This window comes from Bos indicus, chromosome 8, assembly GCF_029378745.1.
Source record: "Bos indicus isolate NIAB-ARS_2022 breed Sahiwal x Tharparkar chromosome 8, NIAB-ARS_B.indTharparkar_mat_pri_1.0, whole genome shotgun sequence".
NCBI lineage: Eukaryota > Metazoa > Chordata > Mammalia > Artiodactyla > Bovidae > Bos > Bos indicus.
In genome coordinates, this window is record NC_091767.1 from 81,551,597 (window position 1) to 81,577,582 (window position 25,986).

The 25,986-nt window shown below is 48.6% G+C and overlaps 1 protein-coding gene across 15 annotated transcripts in view; it reads left to right on the forward strand.

Moving 5' to 3' along the window:
• The window catches only part of AOPEP (aminopeptidase O (putative)), a 422,437-nt gene extending 397,162 nt beyond the window's left edge, over positions 1-25,275 (forward strand). For 13 of the 15 annotated variants that reach the window (XM_070794246.1, XM_070794245.1, XM_070794252.1 and 10 more), the window contains 3 exons: positions 18,934-19,020; positions 20,738-20,882; positions 24,118-25,275. In XM_070794246.1, the coding sequence (XP_070650347.1) occupies positions 18,934-19,020; positions 20,738-20,878 (228 nt within the window). In that variant the 3' untranslated portion in view covers positions 20,879-20,882; positions 24,118-25,275. The remainder of the gene's footprint in view (positions 1-18,933; positions 19,021-20,737; positions 20,883-24,117) is intronic. The other 2 variants (XM_070794250.1, XM_070794254.1) reach the window with 1 other exon arrangement.
• The last annotated feature ends 711 nt before the right edge of the window (positions 25,276-25,986 follow it).

A 25,986-nucleotide genomic window follows, 5' to 3' on the forward strand; every position in this document is an offset into this window, starting at 1 on the left:
TATAGGAGATTCTAAATGCCAGCCTGTTATTTTTAATTAGTGTTTAAAAGCGGTTTCTATTCATAGGCATGAGGTTATGCTTTAATCAGGACTGAATACCACTGAAATGCCAGGCCCCAGTGACGGGCAGTGGGCAGACGAAGGCGGGAGGATCAAAGCAGGTGCCGGGCACCTGTCACTCCTCACCAGAAGCTGGGAGGTGGGAGACCCTGTTTTCCCCCATTCCTGTTGGCATAAACATAAGGCACATTGTGTCCTTAACTTACAGATCAACTTTGTTGTTATATGTAACTTCTTAAACCTTTGAGAAATATAACCAGTTTTATTTTGGCTGCTTGTTTTGTGTCTCAGACTGCACTGTGAAGTCCAAAGCCAGAGCAGTCTCTTCAGGCTTGGCTCTTTGGTGTTGAGAGACTGGGGTCTGGGGGAGGCTTTGGTTGGTTTAAGTAACTGGCCTGGTCCATGCAGTTCACAGATCCTCACCCTGCCAGGCACTAGGGATATAGCGATGGCAAGGGTCATCCTCAGCAGGTTGGGATTCTTTGGAAAAACAGCTCATGAGTAAATGAACAGGATAGTTTCATATAAGAGCTTCAAAGGAGGTTACAGGTGAAAGTGAGCTCCAGTGTCTCTAGATAGACTTCAGGAAAGGCCACAGGAAAAGGTGACATTCAAGCCAGGACCTAAGGGCAAGAAGGAGTTGGCCATACAGAGCCAGGGGGCCCAGGAGTGATTTCCGTACAGAGCTGACAGCATGCCGTATGCTAGGAGAGGGGTCAGCAAACTTTCTGTAAAGGAGCAGATTTTAATATTCCAGGCCATACAGTTTCTGTCACAACTACTGAACTTTGCTGTTAACAGCTGCCTTAGTATATCAGCAAACAGAAGTGCCTGTGTTTCAGTAAAGTTGTTTATGGACCCTGAAACTTGAATTTCATATAATTACCACATCTCACGATAATTCTTTTTGTTAGGTGTTCTTTTTTAAAGCTATTCTGAAACATCCACAGCACTCTTAGCTGTGGGCTGGTTTGGCCTGCCCCATCCTGGGGCCAGTAGGATTGAGGTCGGGTGGATAGGGCCCGGATTAGGGCCTGAGGGCCCTGAGGCCTAACATACCACTGCCTTGCCCCCTTCCCAGGCCCTCTGAGGCCCTGGCATCTAGTCAGTTACACTGACAGCATGTCTCACTGTGAGGTTTCCTTGAAATGTCACTCAGAACCAGGAAAACAATAGGATATTGGCCAACCAGGGTGTTTTCTAGAAACTTCATTAGTTTAAATGTGATTTACTGTGACACTGATTAGCAGGAATTTTGTTGACTAACCATCTGCCTTTATTTTAAGTGACAGGACATTTCATGGGAGAAAGAATTATTTGCTGGAAAAATGAGGATTCTGACTTAATTCTTGGCGCTTCTCCTTGACCAAACATATAGTTCCTTTCGGTTATTATCAGGGCTTTTAAATACGTAATATATAGCGGTCATTCAAAACATGGCTGAAGATGCTGGACTGTGGCAGGGCTGTGTACGGAGCATCCCTACGGGAAATGGCTCCAAAGGTAATTTCCTGGCAAGGAACCACGTGAGTTATGGAGCTGACACTCTTTGTTCAGGGTGCTGCCACAGGTCCTGGGACCATGATGCTGAATTAGGTGTCTGTGCAGAAGACTTCAGCCCAGGACGGCCGGGGTGGGGTTGGGGGGTGTCTAGCACAGAAGCAGGGGGTGCTCGTGACAGTGGGGGTTTTCCTCACATTTCCAGGAGGCTCATAAAGCGCACCCCCTCTCCCACCACTCCTCCTTGGACCAGCATTTCTCCTAAAAGCATAGATGTGAGGTTACTTTTTGAGAAGGTGAGCCTGCTCTTTCCATAGCTCATTTAATGCCCTAATTTCCCAGCGCTGTGAAACTCTCTCCGTGGTGGAGCAGCATGTTCTTGATGGACCAGACGTCTCGACTGTGTGAGAAGCCTGTGCTGCCGTGCACCAGTCCCTGCTCAGTAGTTGCCTTATCTTCTTGGCTGTCACGCCCACTTGTCCCTTCCCTCCCACCTTCTCTGTGTGGGTGGGCTGGTGCTGTCTCACTGGGAGGTTTATTTTAATGATTATCCTTGCGTGGCTCAGTATTTGTATTAGTTGTGTTGCTTCTGTGTTCTGTGTGTTCACAGAATGTCCAGTTTGGTCAGGATTTCTGGGTGTGGCAGCCAGGTTGATGTTTGCCAGCTGTTTGCTTGTCAGCGGCACACGTTTCCACGTTATGTGCCTCTTGTCCTCCGTGGGGTGCGTCACGTGGTGTGAGTACACAGGTCTGCCCTGCAGGGAGGGACACGTGTGTTCAGAATCTTAAAAGGAAACGTGCATGAGGGCACATGTAATAAGCTGGGCACAGTGACGTGTGTCATCTTAGGCCATCCTCTGCCTTGCCTTGACACTCTTGTTGCCGCCATCTGAAAAGTAGGGCATTGGTGGAGGAACGTTTGCATTCCTTAGCCTAGGAAGTAGTACTAGCTACAGGAGTAGTTACTGTATTTTACCTCCTCAATCAAAGAAACCTCTAGCCATATGCTGGGCTGCTTTAAACTAGGTCAGAAAATGAACTGAAAGGGAAGCTTAGTTCATAGAAGTGCATTGTCTATAGTTTCTCAGCATATTGGTTCAAACAAAGAACCCATAAAGGTTTTTATTTTTTATTTATTTATTTATTTTTTAACAAAAATCAAGTTTTTGTGGTTTTAAATAATTGTATTTATTTTTGGCTGTGCTGGGTCTTCGCGGCTGCGGGGGCTTTCTCTGGTTGCGGCGCGCGGGGGCTGCTCTCCGGTTGCGGGGCGCGGGCTTCTCTCTGCGGTGGCTTCTCGCCATGGGGCATGGACTCCAGGGAGCACAGGCTTCAGTAGTCACAGCTCCCAGGCTCTGGAGCACAGGCTCAATAGTTTGTGGTGCACAGGCTTAGTTATGGTTCTGTGGGATCTTCTCAGGTCAGGGATCAAACCCATGTCTTCTGCATTGGCAGGTGGATTCTTTACCACTGAGTCACCAGGGAAGCCCCATAAAGGTTTTAATACACAACTCATTCTTGAAACAAAAGGTATTTTCTAAGATCCATTTTAAAATAATTTCCTGCCTGCTTTAGCAGGTCTCCTCAGCTGCCTTTTCATGTTAACAAGGTGAGGCTCCATGCACCTCGGCTCTGTGTGACCTTTGTCCCCAAGAGCCCCACAGCTGACCTTGAAGCAACTTTATTTCCATAGACCACAGTTCAACACTTCAATACTGGGGCACCCCTCGGGTGGATTTTCAGAAAACTCAGAAACAGCCACTCACTGTTTCATCTGGCTTGGATGGGAGTGGTGGGGTGTTAGAAAGTTCCCCCATGGTGCCATGCTCAGCTCTGATGTATCATTTAGTAGGCTGAGCCAGAAAATTAATTTTGGGGAGAGGTCATTATCAGCGCCAGTCTTCCCCTCATTGTATTTGGGGAAGCACTGTTGCTTGAAAGGAAAAGGCCCCCTGGGTTAGGTTGGGGTGGGAAGGAGTGAGCACTGTTTCTCCATCTGCCCCTGGCCCCAACCTGTGTTCAGGGCTGCCGCTCTCCCAGATGCATCTTAGCAACAAGCTGGATGTGGTCAAAGGTCCCCAAATGGCTGGAGGCCACCTGCAGATCGCCCACCCTCCTGCGCCCCGTTTTCCTGATCTGTACAGCAGTACCTGGACTAGTCTGCTGGCTGTCAGCCTTTTTGACCACGACTAACTGGCAAAAAAGGGCTTCACAGAAATACTTCTGTGTTTGCTATTATTTCCTGATTCATTTTCATTAAACATGTGCATTGTGATGCACAAATTGATTCTATGACCCACTAACTCCAATACTTTGGCCACCTGATGCGAAGAGCCAACTCTTTGGAAAAGACTCTGATGCTGGGAAAGCGAAAGAAGAGGGTGGTGGGGGATGAGATAGTTAGATCGCATCACTGATTCAGTGGACATGAGTTTGAGCAAACTCTGGGACAGCGTTTGCCTGGTGCAGGACAGGGTTGCCTGGTGTGCCGCAGTCTGTGGGTCACAAAGAATCGGACACAACCGAGCGACTGAACAGCAACAAATGAGTCGCCGCCCATAGTTAAGAAAATGAGAGACAAGACGATCTCAGTCTTCACCAGCTTTCCTGCCTCCTCCCTGCAGACTTGTGGCCAAGGTTCCTGAGCCTCTGTCTCCTCAGGATTACAATAGAGCCACAAATCCCTTCTTTGTGGGATTGTTAACAACATGAGAGGTTTTGAAGTCATGTAAGATTCACATTCTCTTGTGGAATGGTCAAGTTTTGTTGTTTAGCTCAAAAGTGAAGTCGCTCAATCGTGTCCGACTCTTTGCGATCCCATGGACTGTAGTCTACCAGGCTTCTCTGTCCATGGCATTTTCCAAGCAAGAGTACTGGAATGGGTTGCCATTTCCTTCTCCAGGGGATCTTCCTGACCCAGGGATCAAATCCAGGTCTCCTGCGTTGCAGGCAGGCGCTTTACCCTCTGAGCCACCAGGGAAGCCCCTTGTTTAGCTCAAACCACCTATATATTGTCTCTCTAATCTGTCAGGACTGGACGTGAGAAAAAAAAGAAGTAGAATCTACCCCACTGTTAGCCCCTGAGCAGCTTCTGGTCACAGAATCCTTAACCTGGGGGCTTATTGGCTTTTTCTGTGGTGGAGTGCTTAATCACTCAGTCGTGTCTGACACTCTTTGCAACCCCATGGATTGTAGCCCACCAGGCTCCTCTGTCCATGGAGGAGGCAGGATTTCTCCAGGCAGGAATATAGGAGTGGGTTGCCATGCCCTCCTCCAGAGGATCTTCCCAACCCAGGGGTCGAACCCAGTTCTCTCACATTGCAGATGGATTTTTTACTGTCTCAGCCACCAGGGAAGCCTAAGAATACTGGAGTGGGTAGCCTATCCCTTCTCCAGGGGAACTTCCCAACCCAGGAATCAAACCGGGATCTCCTGCATTGCAGGTAGATTCTTTACCAGCTGAGCTATCTGGGAATGGTGGAGGGGGTTACTCTAAACCACAGTTTCTCAGCCTTAGCATTACAGATACTTTGGATTGGGTAATTCTCTGTTGGGGGATGTCCTGTGCATTATAAAATGTGTCATCACATCTCCAGCCCTTTTTCCTGACATGCCAGTGGCAGTTCTCTTCCTTTCCTGTCCCACCCCTGTTTTGGAAATCAGAAATGTCTCCAGAAGTTGCCAGATACCACCTGGGGGATACAGTCATCCTGGTCAAAGAACCATTGCTCTAAAGCAGCTGACCACAGAAGGCACTTTTTTCATCTCATCATCAGCGAAGTGCCTGACGATTACAACACAGAGTGGAATAGCTTGAAGTTGGTTAACTATGTTTAGGGGCTGCCCTGAGCCAATTGTATTCTGTCAAGGCTCCAAAAAATGTAACCTTGGGGGAGGTGAAAGCAGAGATGTCTCACATGGAAGAAAAGGAAGGAATTGCAAACTAGCGTGGTAGCAAGTAAATCTGAAGAAGCAGGTTAGTGAGGGCACTAACCTGCTTGACGACTAGTGCCCAGAAAAAGCCAATCCAGCATCTGTCTGTCTACATTTTGCTCTTGAAAAGGACACTTTCAAGGTGGATTGCAAATAGAAAAACATCCAACCTTGTAGCCTTTCCGCCACCTCTGCCTTTCCTCTGGGGAAAGAGCCCTGGAAAACCATGTAAACTGGCCACCTCCCTTTGCAGGGAGGGCGTGGATGTTAATACTTCATCAATAGGAGAACTCTTTGTTTATTTTAAAATACTACAGCCTTTCTTTGAAGTCTACAGGTGGAAGGTATGATTGAAGGCCTACAAAAGTCTTGACAGCTCTGACACCCATTTCTGAATTTCATTTGGACCAAAAGCATAGTTTCTATGAACTGAAAACATTCCATGATCAACAGATCTCTGGAGACACATACTAAAAGGGCAGAGAATAAATCCCAAAGTTTGATGCCTGAAACTGGGCACTCAAAGCCGGTGCACTGGGATGACCCTGAAGGATGGGTTGGTGAGGGAGGTGGGACGCAGGTTCAGGATGGGGGACACGTGTACACCCATGGTTGATTCAATGTATGCAAAAACCACCACAATATTGTAAAGTAATTAGCCTCCAATTAAAATAAATAAAAAAATTTTTAAAGGTTAGGAGGGTATCATGTGTTTAAAATCTAAGCCTGATGAGTAGCCATGACTCTGCTCATTCCCTTTATGTTAAAATCGCTTCTGGTCACAGTGACCGGCTTCTGCACAGTGTTTGCGGTCCGTTCCGAACCATGCAGCTCAGCACTCCCTTTCTCCCATGGTTGTTTTTCCTTTGTATTCTGACTCCAAAATAAAGAAAACATTGCTATTTTGTCCTCCTGACTGGAAGTTTAGAGGAAAAATTAGATGTAATCTCAGTGGGCTCTGTTGCCACTTCGGGGTGCTCAGCAGTTTGTAGTTAGTAAACTGCAGGTGTGGAGCTTGGTGTCTCCTTCCCTTCTGGTCCACCTCGATGTGGAATCTAAGGAGCACAAAAGCAGAACCCGGCCTTGCTGACGTCAGCCCTGTGATCGTGGCAGTGTGTGAGGGCAGCCTGCCGGGCTGGCGCCATGGCCCCTGTAGGACCACAGGGCTGTGCAAGGTCACCGAGGCCCCGAGTCTGGGAGTAGTGCCAGAGCGCTGGCCCCAGCCCCCTCGGTGGGTGCCTCTTCCTTCCCTCCTTCCTTTTTGGAGTCTGTGCTGGGGGCCTCCCCAGGTCACTGCCCAGCAGTGTCGGGAGGCAACCATCATGGAACAGAGCCCCAGGAGGCAGGATGTCAGAGCGAACATACAAAAAGGAGACCGTTGTGGAGGGTCCGAATGGTGTGGTGCAATCAGCCAAGTGGTTTTCCGGGGTCAGATACAGGGGGCAGGTGGAATGAGCTTCCGGAAAGGCGGGTTGACACCTGCCATAGCCAGCATCTGGCCGTTTGTCACAATTTCTTCCCAGGGACAAGGGGTCTGGCTCCTCAGCTCTTTGACACATCAGAGAGTCAAAGGCTGATGGATCTGAACTTTAAGATGTGAGCTAGAAGTATTGTGGCTTAATATTTTTTAAAATGCTAGAGCAGTGCTGGTGAGGGGCACAGCTGTCCTTTGGACACAGCATTGTAATTTGTGGGTTTGGAGAGCTGGGCAGGATATGGCTGATAAAAGGGACTGGGGCGATTTTCCTTAGTTACTTTAGACATAGCGAGATTTTTAAACCATGTGCCTTTTATAATGTGCCAATAAACAAAGCTCTTACGTAATTCTTTAGCTGTATTTGTGTATTTTTTTCTTTGTTGTGTTTGGTTTAATGAGACATTTAATGTTTTAGAACATGTCTCCAAAGTCAGGTAGGTATATCTATATATTTCTTCCTTGGAATTTTCCTTCTTACTCAATTCAGTGCCCCTAGAATTTTTCCATGGAAACCTTGTAACCAATCAGGTCTCAATTGCTATATACAGTGATAAAAGGGTTTTTGAAAACTGATCTAACATGACAAAGAACTTTGATTTTGTTTGTTTGTTTTGTTTAGATTAGTATTCCTCTCCTATTCCTGAGGCCGGAGCCTGCACTTTATTTACCTTGAGTTGTTAACTGCACTTTGTGGCTAATGAGATGTTGTTTCAAGAAAAAATGAGCCACTGCTGGCATAATCTGCCTAATTTTTCTTTCAGTTCAATTCACTCAGTTGTGTCCGACTCTTTGTGACCCCATGGACTGCAGCATGCCAGGCCTCCCTGTCCATCACCAACTCCCAAAGCTTACTTAAACTCATGTCCATCGAGTCGGTGATGCCATCCAACCATCTCATCCTCTGTCGTCCCCTTCTCCTCCCACCTTCAATCTTTCCCAGCATCAGGGTCTTTTCCAATGAGTCAGTTCTTCATATCAGGTAGCCAGAGTATTGGAGTTTCAGCTTCAGCATCAGTCCTTCCAATGAACACCCAGGACTGATCTCCTTTAGAATGGACTGGTTGGATCTCCTTGCAGTCCAAGGGACTCTCAAGAGTCTTCTCCAACACCACAGTTCAAAAGCATCAATTCTTCAGCACTCAGCTTTCTTTATAGTCCAACTCTCACATCCATACATGACCACTGGAAAAACCAGAGCTTTGATTAGATGGACCTCTGTTAAATAAACAATTAAAATCAGTCATAACATTTAGAATTTATCTATACATAAAAGAGGAAAAGGACATTAAGTTCCTGGTCATTTAATTCATTGCCATTGCTTCTTCCACTGTACCTAGCAATAGGTCCTGTTGTATAGATATTTGAAGGTTTAGGAGGCGTTATCTACTCTTATTGTCTGTGTATGTTACGCACCCCCCAGTCTGTCCAGATGATCAGAGGCAGAGATGCACACATTTTCTGGGTTATAAATAGCATTGCCCTGGTGCTCTTCTTTCCATAGCACCGCAAACCCAGCTCCTGTTCCTCTTGTCTTTATGGTGTTAAGAGTAAAGTCAATGTGTGGGGTTTTAGTGGCGTTCCTGCCTGTGTTTAACGGTGTTCTTCATACCTGTGTCAGTAGTTTATATACTTTTGCATTAGACTGCTGTAGTGAAATCCACACTTCCAAAAAGCACACAGTTGTCTGAGCACTGCCGTTTCCTTTCATAGTTACAAACGGAGTTCTCATCCCATGCAGTGCGCCTTAAATGCCCTGGAACAGAGGGCTCACTGTTGCCATGGTGTCTTCCCAGATTGCTTTTTTTCCCTCTGGTGCCTTTCCCAAACACCTCCCTTTGCTCTGTAGTTCCATGGTACACCAAGATTTGAAAGCTGATTTCTCTGGGCTTCAAGCTGTGGAACCTTCAGGCTGTAGATAGAATGCACTCTTCCTCAAGCTTGTGGGAGCCTCCTGAGTGTCGTCTCCTAGCCTGCCCTGCAGGGAGGTGGCGCCACATAGACCTGCAGGATTCCCTGGCAGTGTATGCCTCTTACAGGTGAATGTTTGTGCTGATAACTGATAGCAGAGAGAAAGCAATTGTGTTGAATTCACATTGTTTTTAAAAAGTGGAAGCACCTCCACGGATGTGGTATGAAGGCGTTTTTGGTTTGTCAGGGTATGAAGTTTTAAAAATCAGCTTTATGGGGTGGCACTGAGCATGACTTTTTAAGCTGCTTGGTCTGTGTGTTGCTGTGCAGCTTTGAACCATGTGGAATTGTGTTCCATTGACCAACTGATCGTGCCCGTCAGTGGGTAGAAGCAGATGCCCAGGCTGAGTGTATAGGAAGTCCACAGGCAGTGGGGAGAGCAGCCCAGAGCCAGGCCTGCCCCTGGGCTCCACTGTCAGACAGCAGGCAGTTGCCTCAGGTACCATTTCCTGAACCGACCTTCCCCAGCTTGACTCTTTGGTTGTTTTTAATAGCAAATATTTTGAGAAATAATTCACTTCTCATATGACTCACCATTTCAAAATATACATTTCAGTAGTTTTTAGTATATTCACAGAGCTGTACAGCCATCACTACAGAGAGTTGTAGAATGTCTGTCACCCCCCAAAGAAACCCTGTACCCTTTAGCTATCATTCCCGTCTCTCCTCCCACTCCAGTCATTGGCAGCCAGACTCGTCTCTGTGTCTACAGATTTGCTTACTGGGGACTTCCATGTAAATGGAATCACATAAACCTTTTGTACGGAGAAGGCAATGGCACCCCACTTCAGTACTCTTGCGTGGAAAATCCCATGGATGGAGGAGCCTGGTAGGCTGTAGTCCATGGGGTCACTAAGAGTCGGACACGACTGAGCGACTTCCCTTTCACTTTTCACTTTCATGCATTGGAGAAGGAAATGGCAACCCACTCCAGTGTTCTTGCCTGGAGAATCCCAGGGACGGGGAAGCTTGGTGGGCTGCTGTCTCTAGGGTCGCACAGAGTCGGACACAACTGAAGTGACTTAGCAGCAGCAGCAGCAAACCTTTTGTAAATGGCTTCTTTTCACTTCGCATACTATCTTCAGGAATCACTCGTGTTTTGCATGTATTGATACTTCATTTCTTTTTATCACCAAGTATTTTTGATGGTACGGGTAAGCCACGTCTGTTTAACCATTCATCAGTTGATAGACATTTGGGTTTTCGGGCTGTTACATGTAATGCTGCTATGAACATTTGGGTGCAGTGTTGTGTGTAGATATAAGCTGTCATTTCTTTTGGGTCTTATACCTAAGAAGTGGAATTGCTGGTTTATAAGTCCATTTCTCTAGCTTCCATTAGGAAGGTATTAGAAGAAATAGCCATTAATAAGAAGTGGGCAGGGGAGAGTTGAATTTTTTCATGGAACACGTGGTAGGGCTAGAAACCCAGTGAGCTTAGGCTGTCCCGCTCAGCAGTTAGTGTCTTTGCCTCCATTGCCTCTCCGTCTGAGAGGCCCCTTCTCGGGGTCTCCTGTCTGTACCCCTGGGCCGCTCCCACTGCCCTCAGTACACCCTGTTAGGTCCTGTCGTGACATTTGTCACTAACATGAGTTCACTGAACTTTTCTTGGACTTTATACTGAAATGTAAGCTCCAAGAGGGCAGGAGCTTGTCTGTTTCACTCACCGAATCATCCTTAATACCCAAAACTGAGCTTTTGGAGAATGACGTTTCCTGGATCTCCAAGTGTTCTGGAACAGAGTGACTAGTATATGACATGATAAGGTGATTGGATAACTAAGGTTATAGGGAAACCCCTTCGAGAGAGAGCAAACCTTTTTGGTCGACTTGATGTGGCCCTCCGGAGTCGGTCACGTCTGCCCCTGAGGAAACAGAGAGGAGGCGCAGGTGTCCCTTCAGAGCTTCTCAGAGGAAGAAGTAACCCATGGTCACTGTTCTGGCAACAGTAAAAGTCTTATTTCTTTTTCTTTCTTTTTTTTTTTTTTTTTAGCAAAGGCCATTTGTCAGATATTAATGAGGAAAGGAGGTGCAGTGTGTAATTTCCCAATTATCAAATTCCACATTGGAATGTTGCCATTTAGTGTGCTGTTTTGATAGGGAGGAAGCTCAGTGAGGGAAGGCTCACTGAGCTTTCCTGATAGCTCAGTTAGTAAAGAATCCGCCTGGTTTGATTCCTGGGTTGGGACGATCCACTGGAGAAGGGATAGGCTACCCACTCCAGTATTCTTAGGCTTCCCTTGTGGCTCAGTTGGTAAAGAATCCACCTGCAATGTGGGAGACCTGGGTTCAATCCCTGGTTTGGGAAGATCCCCTGGAGAAGGGAAAGGCTACCCATTCCAGTATTCTGGCCTGGAAAATTCCATGGACTGTATAGTCCATGGGGTTGAAAGAGTCAGACACGACTGAAAGACTTTCACTTTGGCTTTGATAAGGGAGGGAAGGCTCACTGACCATACTTCAGGGCGGACTCATCATGGGCTCCTGAAGTCTACGTTTTAGAGCCAGCTTTCTTGAATAGTGTTGATGACATTAAATGAAACAGTATATACACAGGAGAAGGAAGAAAGGCTGGAACTTGCCTGAGAGACCTTGTAAACCTTGGTGTTTGTCATGACCTTTGACCCTCACTGTCACACTCCATTGCATGTCAAGTGTGATGAGCCCCATAGCAGGTTTGGATGATTCCTGTTTTGCGCGTTGCCATAGCTCTGGTCATAACTGGTAAAATCTGATATTGCTGGCTGTAACCAGTTACCATAGAGCTGAGAGCTTTAGGGACTGACTCAGGCAAGGTTAGGAAAAAGAGCTGAGAGCCTGTTGTCTGAACTCAGGGCAACGAGATTTACCAGGCTGGCTTTGTGGCAGCACACAGAGCTGCACTCCCTTTAGTTAAAACAGTGTTAAGATCATAGCCCTTTGAAAGTAAGGAGCTGTACGTGAGAGGAGAAGGGAAGTGTTGGGAATCTTGGTGTGACCGGCATACCCCTGACTGCCACATGAGAAAGAGACATCCCAGACCATCGCAGATGCGCCGGAACGGAATGCTGGAAAGGCTGTCTGTCCCAGAGCCGTTCTGGAAAGGTCTCCCCGCGCCCCCCGGCTGCCAGTCATGCTTCCCTCAGCAGCAGTCAACCCACTTTAAAGCAACGATAAATCTAATTTAAGGACACAAATTGAAAAAGTAGATTTGTTTATTGCAGTGTTAGACTTATTAACTCACAAAAGCCATGAGCCTTGGTCTTTCTGTTTACAGATATAAAATGGAACTCAAAATGAGGTTTAATGTGCTGCCCAGATCATGTTCCCTGGACAGATTTTTTTTCCCCCCTTCAACAGTAAATTTTAGAATCAAAAGGACTGAAAAAGAGGAATGTTTCCTGTCATAAATAGGTTGGGTGGCATTCTTCAAAGCATTTTACAGCTTCCAACCGTGCATTATAATTTCAAAGTAGCTGAAAAGCAGTCTGAGTTTTTAGAATGGTACATTCATTCAGAAACATTTATTAAGCAGATACTTATGTGCCAGGCATTGAGACAGGGCCTGGAGATGGCCCGGGAGCACTCGGGCCCCAGCTGTCACCAAGCTTGTATTTTATTGTTGGTAAAGACAAACTACTGAGTAAGGAAACAGCAGTTTCAAAGAGCTGGAGAAGCTGTGAGACCCGGCTCTGGGAGAGTGACACACGCCTGGGGAAGTAGGCGGGGTTTATGAGTTCTGGGCCCAAGAGGTGAGTTAAGGGGCGTGGCCATGCCAGTTTCAGGTCGTTGGCCAACCTCCCGAGTGCTGAGTGAGGTGGCCCAGCCCTGTGCCCTAGTGTCACCGCAGGCCTCCTTGTTCTGGACCTGTGTCGACTTGTAGACACTTGTAGCTTCTTGATCAAAAGCTATTAACACACTGTGGGACTTTCTAGAACACACTAGAAATAGACTTCTGGCTTGGGACTTTGTAGAAGACACTAGAAGTGGACTTTTGGCATCGTCAGATGATTGAAAGACTAATGGAGCTGTAGTATATCAATAGGAGGAGCATCCTACAGTTGTCGTTACATCAAAGTATATGGACCACACTAGTGAATCTGGCAGTGACACCTGGAAAATAAGGAAAAACATAAAATAATAAAACTATCTTATTTATATGTGCTAAGTTACTGGTTTATAACTTTTAATATTCAAGAATAAAGCAAGGGAAGCAGCCAGGTATAGGAGCCACAGATGCTTTTTCAAGCGTGGCTGTGAGATGCGCCAAAACAAACCGTAGCCCCGAGCTTGTGGTGACAGAAGATAGGCCGATTTTCTGCTTCTGACTTTGGCCGTGCAGTCAGTGGCGCCGTGGCTACCGGAACCAAGTTGAGGGGTGTTGGCCAAGCTGTTGGAACTGAACTGTTTTGTCTCACCCCTTCAGCATGTCTGCTCAGCCTCTGATTCCTTTTGCTCTTCAGTCACAGTAACTCTTCTGTGTGAGACACAGGTTTTCAGACTCCATTCCAAGGAACCCAGCCTCCCACCCCCAACCAAAGGAGTTGAGTGTTTAAGATGTTTCCTACCTCGCTGATTTAAACCACTTGAAGAACTCACTTTTATTTTTCCTCCTTGATCTGTCTACATGTATATATATACTGGAGTTCCAAATTACGTTATTATAAGAATTACGTTTAAGGAATGTCTGAAAACTACTTTGGGAAATTAGTCCATTAGATAGTAAGTGGCCTGTAGGGGAGCGTTCTCATAAGAGTTTTTATTTCTTTGAAATGGCTTGTTAAAATTGAAGACAAAAAAAAAAAAAAAACCAAGATAAAAGGTATAAAAGAGCATTGAGAATTGTAAAGTGTTAATGAACACAGGGTCTAGGGTAGTAGTGGATTGCAGACAGAAGCATCTGGTCAGTGTGGGAGACTGGGAGTGAGCTGGTTCAGGGGATTATTCTTCCTGAAATTGGCATTTCCTCAGTGTCCGATCCCCCACCCACCCACGCCTGGCACCTTGCGTTCACACTTGGCTGTATGCTGAGAGGTGCTCTGTTTCCCAGGGAAGCCGGAGCAGGTTTCTTGTGCAGAGTTCAGCCCACAGAGGAAAGAAAAGCCCCACAGTCAAGAACAGCCTAGATTTCCTGGCAGGACAGGCTGACACCGGCCGGAGCCGGCTCACAGAGGCCTCCTGGCTCTGTGTTCTGCGGCGTCATGCTGGTGGATTGCGGGCAGGGGGCGTTAACATTCACCAGCATGGGCTTCCTTTGCAGATCAGGGGTCAGCAGCCTTGAGCCTGCAGGTCCAGCCCACTGCTTGTTTTTGAAAATAAAAGTTTATCTGAAGATAGCGATGCCCTCTCATTTACATATTGTCTATGGCTACTCCTGTGATACAGGGCAAATGGATTGAGAGAAAAGCCATAGACGCTTACTGTGACCCTTGACAGAAAAAATTGGCAACCCCTGTTCTCCAGTTTAATAGTAGTTAGTTCTGGATGCATTAACATTTTCAGATTGAAAAGCGTTTGGGGAGAGGCAGGCAGGTAGGGAGTTAATCTCTCAGTAGTTTTTCTTTCCTTTTCCAGGAGGGAGCCCCAGCATGTCCTAATCAAGGCCGTGGTTATATCACAGAGGTGCCCACTGGGTCATGGGACTTGTCCCTGAATCTGAGCCATGGTTTGACCATACAAGGCAGGTGCCGGAAATCAGAGGAGCCAGCCAGAAGTCGTTCGGCTTGCCTCTTGGGTAGCAATAATGTCCTTGAAATGGTAGAAATGCCATGCAACTCAGGCTGGTGCTGGGGCCAGGCTGTCTTTGCAAACAGTTTGCAAAGTCCCCAGGCGTCTGGCCCCTGGGTGTACTTGCCAGGGGGTGGCCTGAGAAGTGCCTGCTGCCCCAGGCTTGAGGACCCTCCCTGCAGGCTTCCTCCCCTTGGCCGCTCCAGCTGGTGTCTCACTGTCCGGAGTCCAGGCTCGTCTTCCTGGGCTGCTGCGTGGTCCCACCCTGCCTCCCCACCTCACCCCCGCGCCCCATCCCAGTCCTTCCCTCCTCACTGCCCACCTGACAGGCACCTTGCTCTTCCGGTTTTTAGCACTTAACAAACTTTTCCTTGGAGTTGATAGTCTCACGTTTTTATGAATTCAATAAACAGAACTTTTGAAGTAAAAACGAAAGCCAGAAACATGCTGCTCCTACTAAGAGACAAGCAATGACTGAGAGTCGCTGTCCTGATGCTTGCTGCGGCGACCAGGGTGGGCTCCCACAGCAGCCCATGAGCAGAGGCTGTTCTCTCCCCCGCCCTGGGAGACAGCTCTGTGGATCAGGCCCCGGGCTCATGAAATCACTTCAGCAGGTCACCAACCAGAGAAAAGAACACCAGAACTATCAGGAGTTGCTGTAGTGAGGGAAACTGATAAAGGGAAACGTTTGCTTCTGTGTGTGTGTACACGTGTACGTATCCTGTACAGACAGTGGTTTGGCTCTCTGGCCCACATGTCTGCTCACGCCTCTCAGGCGGCTCGGGCCTGTTAGCACAGATATGCTTCATTGTGTTATGGGACCGGCAGCACGGCCCTGGGCGGTGGGCACACCGCCTGTCCTGTCCTGGTGCTAGCTAGCAGGATTTGGGCAGAACCAGCCACTGTCTACACTGAAGACTCAGTGAGGAAAAAGTGGGCTTCCAGGGCCCTGTGAGACCACACGCTCTGGAGCTCCTGGAACGGGTCCCGCGGCCCTGCTCTTCACCACCACGGGCAGTTCCACCTCTTCCCACTCCTGAAATATCGCTTTTCTGATTTTCTCAGGTTTCTTGTTCTTTTCCTGACCTGATTCCGCCCCCCTCACCCTTGCCTCTTTCCTTTGGTAGCCTGACAGTGTTGCTGGAATTCAGGCTAAGATGCTGGCTGGCTCAAGGCTTTCAGGTGATTCCTGGTGCGGGTTTGGAGTGACTTTATGAATCTGAATCACAGTTGAAAAAGTCATTAAAAGTTTTTTATTTCTCTTGAGACATTGTGGTATTAACTGAATATTTAAAGTGTAAGTGTTGATCGGTTTTGGTGTGTGTGTCTACCCATTGAATGCCGATGCTGAATGAACAGAGTCAGGAAGCCACAGATACTGTGGCTGGGCCAGATGTTCCCAAAGGTGTATCTACAGTGTTCACTTTTCATCTCACCGAGGAAGTTGAAAGACGAGGTGACCACTGCCCCCGTTGATGAATAAATTAATTAGAAAATAAAGAAGAGCAGGTCTACAGAGTGGATAGTTTTGTTCGTAGAGCCCTGCCTCTGCTTCTGAATTCTCTGCTGCTCCCCAGCACTGAGAACTTCACTTTCCTCCATTATCAACAGAGGAGGAAGCTGGGTACGACCAAGTGAGGACCTCTGTCAGGGATTTCTTTGAGCTTCTCAGTGATCTAGAGAAAGGAAGATAGTCCAAGAGTGCCCACTGAGGAAGTACTGCTGGGAGAAATTGAGACGAATGGCACCCTGCTGCCTCATTTTCAGGAAGACCTCCGTTCCAAGTGGTGACCAGTTTCCTTGTAAATTTTGGGTTCTCAGCCAAAAGATAGAGATTTTCTTTGTTTCTTAAAGAAATACAAAGAGGAGTAAAAGCCCTGTCCGCAAGCGAGAAATATTTGTTGGGCCCTCAGCCTCACACAGCATCTCTGTGATGTCTTTTAAACATCCTGTCATTGAAATTTTGCAATATATTTCATTCTGTTGTAATGAAAAGGCTTGTTGTTTTTCCTGCTCTTTGTAGGGTGGGGAAAGGGGTTGTTCTGTACTTCCTGGATGTCATGTTAGCTTTCAGGGGTCAGAAGACTAGATCTCTTATTAATCGTGACAATGCACTGATTTTTAACAGGAAGAGAAGTGGAAACGCTGACTTCATATTGGTTGTGGAGGCCTCTCTCACTCAGCCCAGCTCCTTAATCCTCTTCAGTCATAGTGGACTTACCCGACTAAGAAACAAACTCTAATTTGTGTTTTGTTGTTTCTTTATGTGTAAATAAGATAAAGGAGAGCAGAGGGTAGAGTTGGGGGGGTGCGTGGAAGGCCGGTAATAAATACCTCCGTTCTCAAAATGAGGTCTAACAAAAGATAACATCCCCAACTTTTGGAATGATCAGCAACTGTCCTTATCAAGGGCTTGGTGCACAAACCTGTCTTTAGCTCACGGTGGAGCTGACAGACTTCTCTTATACTTGACTCTAAGAGCTGGGACAGCTGTCCCCACGTGCAATTGTGAGAAGTAAGGCTCTTTTGCAAGGCTCCATAGCAGGTGGCCCAGTGCCCTGGCTCTCAGGCTGCACGGTGGCCCTCCCACCAGGCCTTCTCCTTTCCCAGAGCTTATGAACAAAGAACATGGCATTTCCGGTGCTGCATGGATGCGACTGGTGGTACCTGAGGCATCTAGGTTTCATTGAGTTGGAAAAGAAACCAGAGAAATGGACCAAGGGACCCTTTTGGTTCTGTCCTGTACTTGAACCAAAACACAAGAGCGGGATCCGATTGTTCTGGGAGCTTCCTCAGATTGGTGCAGTCTGGGCTCTGGTCAGTGGTTCTTCTGCTTACAATATCTTAGTCGCTACCCTTTCCTTTTATGCTGTCCCTTTCTGTTGGCCATATAGGAAAGAACAGTTTGTTGAAGGTGGAAAGATTTCCAAGACCTGTCCAGCCCAACCTGCTTCCCTTTTGTTGTGATGATCCGAGGCTATTAGCTCATTTCCGTGCGCCTCCGAAATTCCTTTGTGGATGTAAAAAGTTCGTTGGCATCCTGTTCTTAGAAGTTCAAAGGGGCTGGCTGCCTGTAAGCAGAGGGCACCACCGTGTGTCTCAGAGTGCACTGTACCCTAGGGGAAGGATTCTTTCCAAAAAATGTTTCTTTGCTTTGTTCCTAATTGTTTGTGTGTAAATCTATTTATAGTAGATTAAAGGAGAGATCCGGCCATCAGTGCATAATGATATAATTTACAGGGGCCCCAGCCAAAATGTTGAAATTGCTTACATTTTACTATTGCCACAAATGGATTGCTGTAAAGGGTCTTCCTCTTTCAAAGGCAGTAAAAACAAAGAGTGATGGAAGGAGGCTTTTTTATTTTTTAAATGCATGTAATCACTTCCATGTATAGCTAATGTTGAACCAATAATGGAATATAAAATGGTGGACTGCTCACTGGGCATAATTGAGAGGGCTTTAATGCAGTAGACAATGGCCCAGGACTGGATTTAGGTAGAGTCTCGACGGAAAGAGTGTGTCTGAAGTGGCCTAGAGATGAAGAGGTGGTGGGGGAGGGGCAAGACTGCCCCTTATCAGCCAAGCAGCCAAGGCTGGGATCAGACTCCCATGTTGTCTGTAGGGTTGGGGGGGGCTTCCTGACAAATGCCTGCTGGTGAATCTTTCATCACGCATCTTCACTAAACGATACACACATGTAGCTTGTCTGTTTTCTGTAGGTTGTACAGCAAAATGTGCAGCCGGAGCTGCCTGCGTCAGGGTGGTCTGCTCTCCTCTCCCTCCAGCAGATACCCCAGGCTCCTCAGAAGGCGCTCTCTGCCTCTTAGGAATGTGCAGAGCAGTGTCTTCTCCCTTTTACTGTGTGTATTGTTACAATCTACAGCACTGAACCAAATCACTTACTGCAGAAAATCAAGTAGTTGTGGTTTATGAAGGCAGCCGTCATGGACAGCATCCTGCAGGGCAGAGCACCAGCCTGCCTGGCTGGGGGCATGCGTTTAATTTCCCAGTTACGTTCTGCATTTATCTACTGTATGGCAAAATTGTATTTTAAAACATCAGAACACCTAAGTGAAACATGCACTTTCTTCCCCTAAAGTGGACTGGCAGCCCTCTTAACGAAGAGCGCGGTTCCTTTCTTTGTAAAAGACGTTAAAATGAAATTTTAAAGTCTCAACAGTGTTAACAGAGTAACTTCTTCTAACAGGGAAAGTTCTCCATCATTAAACTTATTAGGCCAAGGAAACCTACCAGTTTGTTGCTTATGGGATTTTTCTCTCTTTTCTTAAGGTTCGCCATCGCTGGTGTGAACTCATTGTTAAGCACAAATACACAAAAGCGTACAGAGACGTGGAGAGGTTCCTTCAGGAGGATCAGGTAAGTTTCATTTTTCAGCAGATGGGGATTCTTTAAATGCTGTCCCTGACTATGCAGTATGCTTAACATGGGGCCCAGTTTGTTGCCTTCTCTACTTAAAAAACAAGTGCATCAGCACTTTCCAACGATTTTGAAGAGTTGGTAGGAGCACACCTACCCAACTTTTGTGCTTTTTTCTTCTCGGTATCTCTTTAGAAGCTCACCTGGGTTGATGGAGCTGTGGCCCACTGCCGTTAACCAAATAAAGCGTGGGCAGACCTCATTACATCTTTGAACCCCAGGTTCGTTAGGTTGGGATTGTGGCCCCGTGATGCGATGGTGTGTATCTGTGCCTTGTGGGTCTGGGGATGAGACTGGGACGCCCCGGCTGGCCGGGACAGTCTGGTCTGTGTCTGCACCTGCCATGCCAGGTAGACCCTTGTGCTGAGCTGCTTTCCTCTGAGGACTTTCCTCACTGTTCACCAAGGAGAGCAGTCACCTTGCAAGAGCCCATGAACCTGTGTGAAGGTGTTTCTTTGCCACGTCTGCTGGGCTGCAGTGTGTGGGGTCAGCATCTCCCCCGCCCCCCAGCTTGCTGGGCCATGGTGGTGCATGTGCCATGGCTCCTGTCGGCTGTGGCTCGTTCCCTTGGCATGGCCAGTGGGTGCCTCTGAGTGAGCTTTCTGCAGAGCACTGCGGGCTGATAGAATGGAGCCGTGTTTCTGTTGGGGTGGAGAGTTGGGGCAGTGCAAACAAAGGCTCTTTTGAGATGACGGAGTATAGGGGGCAGCCAGCAAGTAAGGGCTCGTTATTCCCACAAAGAAAAAGACATGACTTTTTACAGAAGAAATGTCACATTTGCACAGTGAAGCAAGAGGTGTTTGGAAACATGGAGGGACAAAATTTAAGAGCGACTTAAAGTCTGTTCTGAAAACCAAAACTGACTGCACTGTATTTGGAACCATGATCTCTGCCAGATAAGGGTTGCCATCAGCTTTTTCAGAAAGAGATTTTTTGAGCTCCTCACCACCAGGTTTTCATTTCTGCACTGTCGTTGGAAGTCCTTGCTCCAGCAGAACATAGTCATAGCATAACTAAGCTTAGAACAAGAGAGAAGGCGGATCCAAAGGGATCTTTTTGGTCTTTCAGAACATAACTGACTGTTTTTAAAACTGTAGGGAAAAACGCAGATGTGATTTTCACCACATTGTTTTCGAGACAGAAGAGCCAGTGTGTGCCCATGGAAGGAGAGCAGGCGGGCTGGGCTTGAGCGGCAGGCCTCTTCCAGGGCGGCCTGAGGCTCTCCCCACCTGTGTGACAGGAGGTCTTCATTTCCCAGCTGTGCTAGGAGGGAGGCAGGTCCATGTCTGAGTCACACACACACACATACAGCACTCAGGTCTGCTCGCAACTGCAGGGGTTCCCATAGGGTCAGTTGTCGTGGGAGCCTCCCTGTCCCTGTTCCCGTCACTGGAGAAATGTTCCCTCTGTCCTCAGTTCAGCCACCAGGGTTGATGGAATTGATAGCTGAGAATTCCTTGGTGAGTTTCAATAAGGAGAAGGGGATCGGAAACTGCGGTTTCCTGAAGCACCGCTGTTCAGCTGTCTGCCTTTTCTAGGGCCTTTGTAACTTCCAGCCTAGCACATCTGTGTGAAGCAAACACAGACTGTGCACTCGAGCGCATGGGGACACGTGATTCCTTTTCCTTATGCTCTCTGGCCTCTGTGCCTCCCACAGGCCATGGGCATCTACCTCTACGGGGAGCTGATGCTGAGTGAGGATCCACGGCAGCAGCATCTCGCCCGCAGGTGCTTTGAGCTGAGCAGGGAGCAGATGGACAAATCCTCAGCCGAGGTGGTGGCTGAGATGTTATTTTAAAGAGGTGATTCTCTCTCTCTCTCTCTCTCTCCTTTTTCCATTCTTCGGCTCTAGCCGAGATTCCTCCTAGGAGCCAAGTAAGTCAGTAAGCCAAATGGTGAGCTGAGAGCCCTGGCGGCTTCAGTCCTGGGCTCCCGCCCTGAGGGGTATGTGGTGCCTTGTCTGGCAGAGCGGCCACGAAAGCCCATGCCGTCCGCCCTCGCAGAACAGCCCCTTCCCCAGCACTGTTTTGACCGCTTCAGGTTTTATTATTTGGGCAAACAGGAGTCACAGGAGAACATCTTGAGTAGGTTAGAAGGTGAACTGGAGAGCATGGCCTCCCCACCCTGCCCCCCAGTCTTCAGGGTGAAGGCTAATGTGGGGGTGTGTTGCCGGGCTACCCCGCATCCTGAGCTGTGAGGAGGTGTGTGGGAACTTGAGGTCCCTCGGGTTGTCCCCACCTGGCAGGAGAGGCTGGCAGGCCCTCCTGCCCTCCGCCGGGTGCCTCTCCACGCGGCGTGTCCGCAGCAGGCTACCTCGTGTTGCAGCAGAGTCAGAGTGGGAGTCCTAAATGGTTTAAACTGCTTCCTCTGTTAATTGTGCTTGAAATTGACCTGTTAGATGTACATTCTAGTAGTTTTTAATGGAATTTATGCATTCTAAATGTAATTTAGCAATGATTCATAGGTTTTATGTAAAACTGTGAAATTAAAAGTATTTTTTTTCTTTACCATTATCCTTTCTCTGACTCTCCGGGTTTCTTCAAGATTTTACATCATAACAGGGCGTGTCTGATTTTGTGTCTTCTTTTTTTTAACTTCAGATTTCATTCTTCATGTTGTATAGATTTTCTATAATTTTAATGGATATTTAATATATTACGTTGATATTGTTGGACATTTAATTTGTTTCTAATGTTTTCCTCTTACAAAAAACCATTTCTGTCTAATATGTTTAACTGCCGTATTTATCTGAGAGAACTCTTACTGCTGAAGAGGTTCTTCCAGGAGAGTTGAAGAGCTGTGTTGGCAGGAAGGGAGGTAGGGGGAACAGTTGCCCCGACTATGCGTCTCGTGGCGAAGCGGCTGTGTGCGGGCTTCCCCCGCGCTCCTGTCGGGCAGCTTCCAAGCCCATTCAGAGACAGCCCAGCTTAAAAAGCAGGGCAGTCACACAGTTGCGCGTTGCCAGCCTCAGACAGTGATCAGTGCCAGTCATGTTTCTCTTCAGGTTTGCCACTTCACAGAGAGTTTGTGTTGCTTGAAGTGTGTGAAACTGCAGCGGTGCAGGCTGTGCCTTTGATGTTCCCTGTGCTCCAAGTGGTGGAAAACCACCGCGGGCAGCGCAGCTACGGTGATTCCTCATTGTGCTTTTCTGCCCCGAGCAGGCAGAGGAGTAGTCTGGTCAGGAGCCCCCCACCCCGCACTCCTGGATGAACGCAGGGGCCACTCACATGCCCTCTACCCCCTCCCTGGCTGCTCGGTGAAGGACCGTGACGGGGCTACCCCCTGAGCTGCGCCCTCCAGCAGTTGGGAATCCATCCCACCCCTTGAGGACCCCCCACAGACATCCCCAACACTCAGAACCTGTGCCCCAGGGGGTGATGGGCTGGGAGACTGAGCGTGGCGGCCCCGACCAGCTGGTTGGTGCATTTTTCATTTCATCTCCCAAAGCTGCGCTGGCATTTGTGTGGTCATCTGTGAGTCCTTTGATTTTTAAAAATTATACCCCTAAGATGCCAAGTAAGTGAACACCAAGCAGAAGGAAAACCCACTTGGTAGCGTGGCAGGCCTGGAGGTGGTGTCGTCGCCTTGTGTCTGAGGAAGCTGGTGCGTGCGATGTGGGCGGCACCACCGCCCCCGAGTGCTCTGGCTGCTTGGGTTCCTGGCATGCTGATTTGTGACTTAAGATTAAAATCACATTGCCAGGGATTACCACGCAACCACGACCCTGACTGCTGCTCCAGAAGCCGTAGTTGCGCTCTCTGCAGTTCGGGGAACAGACGCATCTCGTAGCTCCTCTCTGCAAGCAGAAGAATCCGACACTCGGAAGATGCTCGCCGGCCCTTTCCTTATGCCCAGCGACGACCTCTCTGACGAGGTGCAGAGCTTAGCTGATTGGTGAACAGTGACTGGTTTCCGCTTTGTTCACAGTGGCTAAGTTCTGCACCTGAAGAGAAGGTGAGATGGGGCCAGTTAAGGTGGAGCTGCTGGGGCAGAGGCCGCTGCTGAGCGGTCAGCTCGGGGCCAAGCAGGATTCTGGAGGATAAGGGCCCGCCTGGCCCCAAGGATGCACTTTGTCCTGTTATGAATGCAAACATTCCCGAAGTCTACAGAAATATAAATCCACTAAGTAAACATCTGTCTGAAAGTTCAAATGTATTGAAAGCTGCAGAATTATTAATTTTAAAAATCTAAAACCAAACGAATCATAGAAATTAAGTAAGACTGTGTCAGCAGCAGATGACGTGTGAGTAGAGCCGGGTACTTTCAAAGGAGACGTCCTCTTGTGATTTCCGAGCGCGGTGAACTCTCTCTTGTATTTGCAGTCCAGTCTGTGTCTTCTGCAGCGCCAGTGGAACGAGGCCGAGCGAGCTCCCAGCCGAGGCGCCGCTTCTCCGGGCTGTCAGTTGGACCCGCCCTCCGGTGCCTACTGAGCTGATATCAGTTCTCATTTTACACACTGGCTCAGTTCAGCAGGAACAGGAGTCGAGCCCTAGAGCAAAGCCTTCCTGTTTGTAAGTGCCCAGAGGCCTGGGAGCTGGGACTGCAGCTGCGTGAAGACCGGCCCGAGTGCCCGCAGCAGAGCTGACCGGCAGCGGTGGTGGCCCCTCTGTATGTGTCCTGTGTGTGGGTGTCGGTAGAGTCAGAGTTCTGTTGACAAAAGAGAAATGAGCTTCCACCCAAAAAGGCAGAATGCTGTTAGCGCCATGCGTGTGACGTGGGCAGCGCCCACCTCTGTCATGGTGTACTGGCCAGAAAGCAGGCGGAGCGACTGCGGGTCTGAAACAGGCCGCCTCTCTAGTATCTGTCCTGTGAATGAAGCCCAAGTTACAGCCACCGGCTTTCACAGCCGTGTGAGAGCGAAGCAAATGACACACGGTGCAGCTGTAAAGCCCATTCTCAGGGCTGTGAGATGCGCCCTGGTCTCTCCCTGTTCTCCGCTCATGGTCCTCTCTCCAAAGCTGAGAGCAAAGGTTACTTGTTTACAAGAATTCCTCCGTTGTGACCTGGCAGTAAACTTTATTGCTGTTTCCTTTGCAGGAAAGATCACAGCGAGAATCTTTTTCATGCATCTGCTCGTAGCCCCGGTGGGCCCAGGCTTGCATGGACCCTGGACATCAAAGGAAGAGCGATGGGGCTGCTGAAGCCGGCAGTCAGTGGCCGCCCACGCCTTGTGGGGTGACCTCCCCAAAGGGCCTCACCGCAGAGCTGGTGTCAAGAGGCGCACCCTCATCAGCAGTCTCCATGGGGCCGTGTGACGCCTTCGTGCCCATCCTGGATGAACCATCTCAAGATCCTGAATGTTAATTGAGTCTCCCCTTTGAGTTCAAGTCAGTTCTTCCATCCAAACATGGAAGGTCCCTGAGGCACATGGGAAAACCCACTGCACCTCCTCCACCCATCCCTCAGCATGTGGATCTGCATTTCTGCACTCCCGGAAAGCCAGAGCTTGTCTGCCAGGCCCAAGGAGCTGCTGCTCCCCACCTCCACAGAATTACATTGATTGATCTGTCCATTATTTAGATTTTCCAGAGTTTTAGTAACTTTCGGTAGAAGTGCAGGATAAGATTCTTTAAGATTTGTTGATAATGTAATGGATTCATGGGGTTTTTTTTCCTTTCTGTTTACTTCTGAATTTAATACTTAAAAAAAGAGAGAGAAAAGGGTGTAGTGTCCACATTCTTGTCTCCTTTTCTTACCTCCATGGTTCCTCTAGTGTTCACAGTGGTGCTGATACTCTGGGGGAGGGGGGCGCGTGCCTCCTGCGCGTGATAAAGGCATGTTGGGCACCGTGGGAACCTGTGGCGACGGTGTTCCTCTTTCCCACAAACGTTTGAAGTTAAGAATAGAAGCTAAGCTTCCCGGGATTGCCCAGAGGGAAGGGTGGCCTTAAAACACCTCAGAAGCCACCCTGGTTGGTGCAGCACGTGATGGATGCGTGCGGCTCAGCTGAGCGGGCGTGGACCCGCCTGCCTGCACCAGTGGCGCCTCGGGCCAGCCTGGGGGCAATGGGCAGCTCAGCACAGCTCTTCATTAGAAGCTCCTGACCTCAGAATTATGCACCAGTGACTTTCCGTTTTAGAAAGTCTCCCGGGGTTTGCTGCTTCGCTCTTACGTGTGCTTTGCATGTGTTGCTTCTGTGTGCTTTGTTTACCGTGTTGATATAATAAAAATCTGATTTTTGAATAAGTGTCAAAATGCTGTTCTTTGTGAATTAAATGACTCTCCCCCTGGTTGGTGTGTGTTGGCCCTCTGAGAGGCGAAGCAGCAAGCCCGGGGCACAGCCGGGGTCTGGCTGCAGTCGACCCATCAGCCTGGTGGTTTGGTCTCTTTTTGCCACATTGTTGTCTTCTTTAGAAACCCCTGAGGCTCAGCTGAGCTGCCGCATGGGTGGTTTTGCACCGGCCCACAGGTGCCCTTGCCCTGGTCCACTGCCCTGGCCCGGGTCTGAGCACAGGTGTGGCCAGCAGGAGGGGCCCTCAGACCCGTGCCGAGCGACAGCCTTGCCGGCCATGCCTGTGGGTCGTTTGCCTTTGCACCTATGGGCACGGGCCTTTGGCGGTGGGGGCCCTCCAGCCGCACTGGTGTTCCCGTCTTCTGAGCTCCTGGGGTGGTTGTCCCAAGTTCCCCCCACACCTCCCGAGAGGCCAGAGCCTGGCTGGGACTGCTGGGCTCCAGGGTGGCCACCACTCAGGAAACAGGTTGTGGAACTAACACTGCATTCTTACATGGTTCATGTTGTGAAAATAGTTCCCTGTGGTAAGGGGCAGGTCCTAGGACCGAGGCTGCTTTATCAGCAGGACCCGAGCCCCTTGGGAGGGATGCCTCTGTCCAGGTGTGAGTATTCACAGAGGACCCAGGAGCCCCAGGCACAAAAGGTGGTGGTCTCGGGGAGACAAGGGTTTGGGA